The 11,168-nt window shown below is 37.6% G+C and overlaps 1 protein-coding gene across 6 annotated transcripts; it reads left to right on the top strand.

Moving 5' to 3' along the window:
- The first annotated feature begins 945 nt into the window (after positions 1 to 945).
- On the top strand, positions 946 to 10,687 carry LOC136445594 (coatomer subunit zeta-1-like). 6 transcript variants are annotated; one of them, XR_010757419.1, is made up of 12 exons: positions 947 to 1,036; positions 1,320 to 1,388; positions 1,978 to 2,059; positions 2,375 to 2,466; positions 3,386 to 3,441; positions 3,926 to 4,003; positions 4,290 to 4,341; positions 5,397 to 5,435; positions 6,394 to 6,472; positions 8,436 to 8,456; positions 9,849 to 9,905; positions 10,053 to 10,687. XR_010757419.1 is itself a non-coding variant. In XM_066443688.1 (11 exons), the coding sequence occupies exons 1-10, from the start codon at positions 986 to 988 to the stop codon at positions 9,894 to 9,896; spliced, it is 588 nt and encodes a 195-aa protein (XP_066299785.1). In that variant the 5' UTR covers positions 947 to 985; the 3' UTR covers positions 9,897 to 9,905; positions 10,053 to 10,687. The 6 variants fall into 6 exon arrangements, 5 of the variants coding, with proteins under 5 accessions (XP_066299782.1, XP_066299785.1, XP_066299783.1 ...); XM_066443688.1 differs by lacking the exon at positions 6,394 to 6,472; XM_066443686.1 differs by lacking the exon at positions 10,053 to 10,687 and having other exon boundaries at positions 9,849 to 10,046.
- Positions 10,688 to 11,168: the final 481 nt, after the last annotated feature.

Below are 11,168 nucleotides of genomic sequence, written 5' to 3' on the forward strand. Positions count from 1 at the left end.
CGCGTCCCTTCAGTACTGAGAAGGAAGTCCCGCAGCCGCAGTTCCTAGAAAACTATAATGACCGACATCCTCCCGCCGCTTCAGTTACAGGGGTCGACATCCGAGTGCACGGACTCCGTGCTTGTACTCTCCAAGCAGAGGATGAATGAATGAATGAATGAATGAATGAATGAATGGTTTATTTGATCATTGTGATCGGAAAATATGAAGTACCTCGCAGCCTTAGGCTGATTTGCGTACTTTTCACATTATTTTTAAGAACGAGTGACGATAGGCAATCTATCGGTTACAAAGATAATATACTCGTGCCTATTCAACAATAGATGCGTTCTAAAAATCACAGGTAAACACTACCTTAAAACAGGCAGGTTGAAGACGGGTACGTCGGAAGTTAAGATACAAACATAATTATTATATATATACTAGGTAACTGGTAATCCGTGGCAAGGATGGGTTTCGGCTGGTATTTGACGTGTTTTTAAGCTTAAGAAAAAGAGATGACAAAGTAGAAAGCCCGACAAAAACGCATAAAAACACGTCAAAAACCAGCCGAAACCCCTCCTCTGCTTGGAGAGTAGCGCACTCGGATGTCGACCCCCGAACTGAAGCAGTGGGTGCCGCTTTGACCCAACTTCTAGATCTATGTTCCCACCACTTAGTTCTATCTTTTGATATTAAAAACCTCAATGGCTCTATCAACAGAGACGTTGCAAGACAAAAACTGAGGGTAGCAATTTACACATACTAAGAATTACACTTATTTGATGTTACATATACGTATTTATCTACTTATATCATTAACTTCGGAATCCAGTATTTTCATCACAATTTCATAATTCTAACCCTTTATATACAAACTAAAACGGAAACTCTGTTTTTGTGTTAGTAAAGTCCCTCAAGTATTGCTAATGTCATAAATCGTTTCGATTTTCCACCAAACATCTGCTTGGAGATTAACTGTTTCCCTTCCGCTGCGCACTGCACCATGGGTAAACAAGGCCACGTCGCAGAATCCAACATGGACGCTGCTTTCCCGGTCAGTTCCGCAGATTTTACTAAAATAGGAAAAATATCAGCCAGTTTACGTTATTCTTCTAGGTTATAAGTGTTAATTGTTTGTTTGAGTAGCTTTATATCATCTTTTATGTTCCAGTAGTACTTTTATGTCATGTTTGCTAGCCTAAATTGTAGAAAATCTACCTCCCCCTACCCATATAATCATTTTTGTTATCCGCAAAATATATAGTATTTCTTTTTTTACAGTGAAAAATATTTACAGAGACTAAACACAACTGATCCTAACTTATTTCTTATTTCAGGAACCGTCTCTGTACACCATCAAAGCAGTTGCCATCCTGGACAATGATGGTGAAAGAATAGTTGCAAAGGTGGGAGAAGATTTGATGTGTCATATCTACATCTACATAGGTGTTGCCCCCAAATAACCCCTTCAGGGGCATAGTAGGGGGGGAGTTGAGGTCCCGGGCTAAGGCGGGCAGGCCTCCAGCCTGGCACGGAACGACTCAACGGTGGGAGCCGTCGCAACCGTGCCAGGCAGGGTGTTCCACTGAGGGATTGTACGGGGAAAGAAAGAGTGTTTATATGTGTCGGTTCGAGCGTGGATATTTTTCAAATGTTGTTAGATGTAACATTACTGTACAAGATATCAACGTTACATATCAACGTTACAACGCTTCTGATATAGAAAAGTGAACGCATTGTTTTTCTGTACAGATATACCAGTAATTAAGCTTTCCACGTTCTGACTTCAATCTTATTCCTAATCCTATAAGATAAATTCGTGACATTACGATTGATTCTAAAGTTAGAAAATACTTGAAATTATATGAAAGAATTGAATTTTCCGTGTTCATGCCTCGGGTATTGTGTTGTGATTATCGACAATGTCATTAACTTCTTTAAGTGAATAAATACTAGTAGATGAAGTAGGCTTGATTATCTCTGCGTGAATTCCAGTACTTCGATGAGACATTCCCAACAGCTAAGGAACAGCGAGCGTTCGAGAAAAACCTCTTCAACAAGACGCACCGAGCAAATGGTAATGACATTGGTTTTTCTTTGTTTGTATTGCACACCTGATAAAACGCCTCATGGCATAACACACCAGGTTTGTATTGAGCAGTACAAGCTGCGGACTTTCATTTTCAGATTAAGAATTCCAAGGATGCTTTTAAAGAATTGGTCACAACTAGTTACAAATGTATTTCAAGTATGAAGACTCTTGTTGACTTAATGTATTACGCTATTTACATATAAATCTAAGACGTTTTATATAATAAATGAATAAGATTATGGTGTCAGTGTTTATTGTTTTCTTGTTAATGTTCTGTGCCTTCTCCCACAACCCCTACAGCTGAGATCATCATGTTGGAAGGCATCACGTGTGTGTACCGGAGCAACGTGGATCTCTTCTTCTACGTCATGGGCAGTTCCAACGAGAACGAGGTACAGACATGCTGTTTGTTTGTGGTTGTTGCTTCAAGTTCAAGAGCAGGGCTGTCTCCAGTACCTGTACCTCCGTCCCAGGACTGATATTAGTTGTTGGGACAGACCAAAAGATTCACCCCATCCATCCTCAAAATCTGAACTTCTTGACATTAAATTGATGAAAATGTATAATTTTTATAAGCTTGAAAGGACAGATTTAACAAGGAAAATTCAGAACACAGGCTCGAAAAACAATGAAGGGGACAAAAAAACTACAACTGGAAACAGCCCTGGTTATACTGTAATGATGTTGAAATGTTCATGGTGGATTTGTTTTTGCAGTAACTGCTCTACAGCCAATACATGACACTGCGAATATGTCAAGTCAAATCAAGTCAAAGTTTATTGCACAACGGTTGTAACAGGTACAATGTAAGGCAAAGATAAAATACTACTGGCTACTCATATCAAACTACTAAAAGCTACAGGAAGGTTCTATGCTATACACTGATTAGGTTCTAGGCTGTACAATGCTCCATTTCATTTCTCCATGTGTTGTGTTGCCGATAAAGTTCTATTGTTCTCCTGCTGCCTAACTCTGTAACCAATAGAGAGTAGGGTGCCAAACAGCTACTTCAGTGTGCTTAAGGTTAACCGCAAACTTAAGACACTGTGAAAACCTCCTTTCCCCTTCTTCCGTCCCAGCAAAAATGAACAGATTTACAATAGCAGGTGTCTTTGATACATGTCAAATAGATTGTTGATATATGATTCTCAAAGGTGATGTGTAATTCATTATTCTCAAAGCTGTTATATGATCCAAATGTTTCTTTTACCGTACATTTGTATTTCGACACCGTAGTCAACATGCAATTAGCCTACGGGCATGAATTTGCAATAAACTATTAATGATGTTGACTTTGCCCTTGTTTTACAGCTGATCCTTGCCAGTGTGTTGAACTGTCTGTATGACTCCGTCTCACAAATGCTCAGGTTTGTAACACATCCTTCTTGAAGTTGTAAAAGAAAGTTTCTTCAACATCAGGAAACTTTTTTTGTGTCTTTTGTCATGCTAGCAATTTCCTGTCGAAGAAAAGCAAAAAGGTACAGATATGTACAATTTTGACTTGAAATGTAACTTTCTTTTGTAAGATGATATTACTTAGTAAACTTTATTCTGACATCAATATGTTTTTCAGAAATTTTCTATGATGCAGTTTTGTAACCTACAACAGATAATAGGCTAAAGCATGTGTGAAATGATTATGAGATCTCTTGCATTCACAATGGACAATAGAATTTCCCTAGTTGCTGATGTCACAGGAAGACAAATTTCACAGAAAACAGGTCTACTTGCAATCATGAAGTAGTAGTACTGAAAAAAGTGCTTTGTGCTACATGTTTGATCTCATAAACTATGTTTCTTTTTATCTTATCCTTAACATTTGATTTCTTTACTCGAAACGTTTTTCTTCAGGAAAAATGTAGAAAAGCGAGCGTTGATGGATAACCTGGATGGAGTGTTCCTGGCTGTGGATGAAATAGTGGATGGAGGGTGAGTGGTCGGTTGTTTTGACAAACTGAAACCATGTACTGTTTTCTATTCCATAGATCATACTTTGCACCTAAATGTACTTAGAATGTTTTGGTGAAGACTGTATTAACTACCATGTCCACAGTGTTAACAACAGTGTCGCTTATTTGGAGAAAATTGTCTTGGGCAAATTCTTGAAAAGCTTTGATAAGTTTGTCAAGTATTGAGATTTTCTTGCCATATTCTATGCTAATTATCTAGAATGTTCTTTTACATTTTTATTAACATTTCCAAACTTTTTGACTAGGATCATATTGGAAGCAGACCCCAATGCTGTAGTGCAAAGAGTAGCCCTTCGGGTAAGTACCGCAAGCATCTTTTGTTGTTGTTGTTGTTTACATGTATGTCTTAATGAAAAGTATTACTATTATAATCAGTAGCAAAAGAAACTTTTAAAACGTACCAATCTTCTGTGTATTCTCACCAGTTCGTTGTAGCACCAGTATGTTTGGTGACATGGATGTCTTGCTTGCGTTGGGCACACAAACATGTTCTTTTTTAAAGAAAACAGTTTTAAAAGTTTCTTTAACCCACGGTGTAGGATGAGAGCTTGGAGGAGGATCCATTGAACTTCTTGCGATGATATCATGGTGACATACACATGTGTTAATCCACTGCTGTATTGTGTGTTAGGTCTAGGAAAAAAATGTTGTATTTCTGTTTACGGTCCTGAAAACATTGAGGTCGGTAGGTAGGGATTATCTTTTTTTCCTGCCAAAGTGATCCAACAAATGCATTTTAACATTTTTAAACACAAATAACAACTAAACATAGAAGTACAATGTCTACTACACATTCTTACCCAAAAAAGGCTAGGGTCGGCAGGTTTTTGGAAGGGTCGGTTGGGTAACTGAAAAAACAATATTTTTTTGCTTGGCCTTATATTTGAGCACACAATTTCTCACAGGTTGCTTGGTTGCAGTATTGTGTGTGTTTTCTTAACGCACAATTGAACAGGTTGCATGGTATTATATTTAAACACACAATTGAATGCAGATTACACCCTGCCATGGTTTTGTATTGGTTATACAACACAGCAGAGTTATTTTTTCACTGTCCAGACAATAGGCAATACTTCAAGTGTTTCAAACAAAGTTTGCTGTACTTGACCTAAACATGTTTGAATCGCTAATCACACCTTAATCATAATGACACCACAAATGACAGAGATATTTGTAATGATCACCATGGACATCATATTTTTCAACCTTGATCATGAGATAACCAACAAATTTTGACGGCTAAGACCATACCTTAACAATAATGTTCTAAAACTGGACATCTTTGTAAAAAAAATGGTAACAGAATTTTTGTGATGCTTCTTCCTTTTGTCTTACTTTGTGTTCATTTTCAGACGGAAGACGTTCCCTTGACAGAGCAGACAGTGGCACAGGTAAGTTGGGTTCAAGGTGATAGAACAGTATGTGGGGAGGGGGCAAACTGTTTAGAGGTCATGCAAAATGGCTTCTAAAGGGGTGGTTGGCTTCTCATTTGCTCCTTTTTCTGTATCCATACCACTTTTGTGTTGTAGTAGCTTTCTTGTGCTTTTGCCAGTCTTAGTTTGTAGAATTTTGGGTTAGGGGAAACCTTAGGCATTTCCCATACCTACGGTACTCTTTTTTTTCTGTATCCATACCACTTTCGTGTTGTAGTAGCTTTCTTGTGCTTTCACCACTTTTGATTTTTAGAATTTTGGGTAAACCTAAGGCATTTCACATACCTCCTTTTTTTCTGTATCCATACCATTTTTGTGTTGTAGTAGCTGTAGCTTCCTAGCTTTACTAGTTTTATTTTGTAGAATTTTGGGCAAACCTAAGGCATTTAACATGCCTACTCTTTTTTTCTGTGTCCATAACACCTTTGTGTTGTAGCTTGTGATTTCACCAGTTTTAGTTTGTAGAATTTTTGGCAGACCTAAGACATTTCACATACCTACTCGTAGTACTGACTAAGAGAGTGGTAGGCACACCTGATAGCAATGTCTGTTATATTCTAGCCCTCAGCTTTTTCTGTCTTCTCGGTTTTGTTTTCCTTTAACTGCAACTTAATTTCTTGAAGCTTTAAGTGTGGTGTGTTTTGATCCTACATTGCACAGTACATTTGAAACAAAATTGTCAGTTTTTCTAAATTCGGTGAAAATTGTATGCTCTTTTATCTGTCACAAACCCAATTTTTCTCTCCTTTTCACGTTCATTTTCTCTGACTTATTGTGTTTTCTGTAGCATTTAGTTGTGATAATGCCTACACTTCTACACTTATTTAGAATAATGCCTCATAACTGTGGTATTCATATGGTAGATTTCTTTTAGCTTCTAAAGTAGAGTATCATCAATTATCTTTTATTTCATCAGGTGAGAAAATTAATAAAGGACACAGCACCTGGTTGGTTGAAAAAAGGAACTGTCAGGGAGGGTAACGGCCAATGAAAAGGTGGTTTGCATTTTGAATTCACCAATAGGCTTTCACCTGCTCTTCCATTGCACCTGATTGGTCAATCCTATGCTGTCAGGGAGGGTAGTAGCCAATGAGAAGGTGGTTAACATTTTGAATTTACCAATAGGCTTTCACCTGCTTTTCCATTGCACCTGATTGGTCAATTCTATGCTGTAGCATGGACTTCAACACTTTGAATTCTTCTGCATACAAACAACTTCAGACAGAAAGTTAGAAATTAAGATAGATTATGAAGAACTGTGGTGTAAGAAGTGTGAAAAGGATTTGAATTTACCACTATTAGATACAGTTAAAAGCTCAAATCAGCCAAGAAACGAGCTATCTACCACTCAGAAATCACCACTATAGCATGATCAGAACATGACATATCAAAACCGGAAGTACTGCAATACCATAGAAAGTCACTAGGGGCCACCATTATCAAACTTGACTACAAACAAACGACACTGAAAACATACACTAAACATAGACATCTTGGCAAAGGTCATAGGATTATTACAACACAACTTAAAAAACTCCTAAAACGCTATCTTTCTCAGGGCCTAAATGCAGTATTACTTTTGCTGCTAGATGGCGCCATGGAAATACTGTCCCAGATGTGACATAAGCAATCCCCTAAGCTTGAATCTAGTTTTGAAAGCGGTATCCAGTCATTGTTGACTCTTAAGTGTATCCTGTGATGAAGGGCTTTTGACCATCGGGCTGGTCTGTTTGTGTTTGTATTTGGATATGTCAGATATATATATATTCAAACAACTTTATAACATGATGTAGACATCTAAGAAATTGGTCAAAGCTTCATATTTCATCTAAGGAACTGTATAACCAAAGAAGAATGATCAGAGAAAATAGAAGCATTACAATGAAGTTATGACACTGGCACTTTGTCCTATAACAAGAGTATTAGATAACTTCCATCAGAAATACTAACCGTTCTCACTAACAACCCCCTTTCTTCACTCTGTTCCTGTACTGCCGGCTAAATGCATGTAGAATGTATTTGTCATTTCTTCTGCACTAACCATATTAACTCTAACCTAAAGTTGGCGGTGAAGGAAAACTATCTTTACATGTACAACAAGGAAAATTAGCTTTGCAGAAAGTCAATACAAAAATGGAAGATCCATTTTAGGCACTAGATTAGTCAGTCTGTTATACTATTGATAATATGGTCAAAGGCATGCTCTGATTGGTCATTGTTAATTGAAGCCTCGGCAGAATTAGGAGGAGCTTTGCTGTTCTTTGTCTTTTGCTTAAAGGAACTCGCCCTTTGGGTGCTTCTTAAGAACATATATTATATGTGACAGTGACTAGACTAGATATTTTACATCTCTTGTTTTCATTACTAGTATTTATCTATCTATAAAGAGCACTTTGTGCATTCTCAATTTTGCATGTGCTTTTTCACACTGGTACAGGTACATTTCTTTAGGCTGCAAACTTCTTGAAGAAAGTACTCTAAACAATGAAAAATTGTTATAGCTCACACCTTGTAGATTCTTCAGTTACCTTTTTTTATTCAAATGTTATTTTATGTGCTCTTTGGTTTGGCTCTGTCAAGCAATAGCGCATTTTATAGAAATCTCTCTTGTGCAACTGCGAAGTAGGTTCATTTTAATATCTGCATTTTTACAACTGATACTAGTAGACTTTTACTTATTCAAAACAACCTGTTTCTACCACAACAAATCTCTAACCATGTGACCAATAACCAATGAGAGAGCGTGCCTGTGTTACTAGTCATGTGACCAATAACCATTGAGAGAGCATGCCTGTATAACTAGTAGTCATGTGACCAATAACCAATGAAAGAGCATGCATGGCCAACTGTAGTCATGTGACCAACCACCAACAAGAGCATGCCTCTGCTACAGTAGTCATGTGATGAGCAGTATGGTTGCCATGACGATGACTCGTTTTTCTTTCCTATTTCAATCAGCAAATCACCCAAAAGCTGACGGTAAGTTTAGTACTGATTCTCTAACCCCGCTGTCGCAAAGTCTTCCCTCTGCTACTCATAAAAAAGGGCGTAAGGTACATAAGGTGCTAACTTCGCTGCTAGGCCACACTAGTTTGACTTCCTTTTTTTTGTTCTTAGGCCATGTTGATTTGATTATATGGATGACATCCGTGCATGCATCAATTTTCGTTGGTTTCAAGAAGGAAAAAAATGTTGGTCCTACTGTAAAGTGTAAATCAAACAAAGCAGCTACAAAATGAGAAAATATATACTGTAAATTGTAAAGAAATATGTCGGAAAACATACAAATGTCATAGAATGCCAAAGTCAATTCCAAAGTCAAATGAGAAGATGTGAAAGAACAAAAATGAAGAATCTATCATTTGGTATACCATACCCTGTGTGTTTAGTTTTGTTCAACCTTCCTGACCACATAGATTTTATAATGAAGGCAGCTTTTCTTTTGGCCAACCTTTTTTATTCGCACGCTCGCATCAGTTTTGGGGTCTCCAGAGCATGTCATCCATATAATCAAATCAACATGGCCTTAGGTGTTAGAAAAGAAGCTATGCATTTGAAGCTCGTTCCTGAAACTGTACCTCTATAAGATACAAATATGGTGTTGTACTAGAGTAGTAATGGTTAAAGGGATGCTTTCAGTTTTAATGTTTGTGAGAAGTTTTCTTGCAATAGAAAACCTGGCATTGTATGGCCAACTGCTGCCTAACAGTTGCCTGTCCTAAACTGCATTTGTAGCTGCATTACTAAACCGTATTAGAAGTAACAAAGCTTTTACACCCTTGTTGCCTACTTATTATAACTTACAATTTTGACTCTAGTTGCATCGTGAACACTACAAACCTTCACAAACACTCAACACTTTCCTTGTTACATTTAACTAGTTACTAACTTGCCACCTTTGAATACTTCTTACCCTCCCTTTTCTAACTTCAACAAAAGTTCCTGCGATTTAGGTGTGATATTATATAAAACCGGTGACAAGGGGATATAAAGTACTAGTTGCTGCAAAGAATTATTAATGTATATGGTCATGTCAAAGGGTTGGTGGAATTACATGGTGGCTTATCTCTAGTTTTGGGTTTAAACAGTGTCTACGGTGAAAGCCCCCCTCCCACAAAGTTCCAGAAATAAGGTTTACATCCATAAGATTTACACAACAAATCTTTGTATGGTAATGCTTTAACTCAATGTCTTTGTTCTCTTTCATTCCTTTGCTGTCTTCCCTTATTTTGCCTGTAGCAGTTTTTTTGTTTGTTTTCTGCTTCTTCTAACATCCTTTTTCCTTGTTTCCGCTCCCCTGTCTGTTCGCCCGTTTCTCCGTTCCTCGTTTGGCGCTAGTTGGCTGAAGACGTGCCCGTTTCCATGTTGCAGGTCTTACAGTCCGCCAAGGAGCAGATCAAGTGGTCCCTGCTCAAGTAGACGACTTGTCAACAACAACAACAACAATAACAATGTCAGATGTTTGTGTATGTAGGTCATGTATACCGGGGGAAGCAAGTACACTTTCTTACATGAAAACAGTGACCACTTTGAAATAAAATAAAGTGGTCATTGCTTAAGTAGACGACTTGTCAACAACAACAACAACAATAACAACAACAATGTCAGACGTAAGTGTAAGTCAGTCATGTATACTGTAGCAAACGATTTCACTTTCTATAGGTGTGATGCATGAAAACTGCTAGTAACCGTCATTCTTTCATTGTTACGCATTGTAATGTTTGGACCTTAGTATCACTTGTATATCTTCCTCAAGTGTATGAGAAATTATCTTTTTGAACCTATGTTTATGAAAAATTCATTTTTGGTGGCTAAGAGGGTATTTTCCAGGTTTCATTCTTCCCCCTAGGAAACCAATGTGCAGGATAGACGAATGAGTTTTTTCAAACTTGTACAAGGTAGAACTCGACACAGAAAATATCAGGAAAGGCTTTCTCTGTTTCTTTACATTATAATGTCCTGTGTAAGGTTGTTATAGAAGCTATTGCAACTTACACTTGAGTACATGTAATTACTTACCTAATGTTTAATAAAATCATGATCTACTGTATCTTAAAAAATTATAGCCAAGTGAATAAAAGCACTATCACTCACTATATGTTCATCAACTTAAATGTTGCCCCAAGAAGACAACATTGATGCACTATGTAGACCATAGGACAAGAATACTATGTAGGCCATCCTCAATAAACAAGAGGTTATGAATCTAATGTTGCATGAACGTTTTATTTTGCTAAATGTGTTATTATTGTTGATAGTGTTGCTTAAGATTTCATGAAGGCATCGTTTCTGGAGGCATGGAGGTAACCCCTCCCTGTAAAAAAATACCCTGCTACTGAAACAGCAAGGAAAGTTGCTGCCCTTTGTGCTACAAGCTAAGGTGAACTACAACAACGGAAAGGTAAGTGAACTGGCACCCAAGAGATCAAAGAGCAGTAGTCCCAGTGATATAATGAAACAAGGATGATTTAATCTATTATTCTGAAGGGAGATACACAAATACCGGGTCTGGAAGAATTAGAGTGATGACACGTTCAGCACCAAGGACGGGACCACCATCTAAAGTCTATGAAGCTACGAAGCTTGTAATTCATGTTTAAGGGGATAGGGGGCAGCACTGCACTGAGAAACAACTGCAGCAGGCCTTTCTTCAGAGATAAAAGAGAATTTTCGGTTAAAAGCAAAAATTTA

The sequence above is a fragment of the Branchiostoma lanceolatum genome, chromosome 12 (genome assembly GCF_035083965.1).
Source record: "Branchiostoma lanceolatum isolate klBraLanc5 chromosome 12, klBraLanc5.hap2, whole genome shotgun sequence".
Classification (NCBI taxonomy): Eukaryota; Metazoa; Chordata; class Leptocardii; order Amphioxiformes; family Branchiostomatidae; genus Branchiostoma; species Branchiostoma lanceolatum.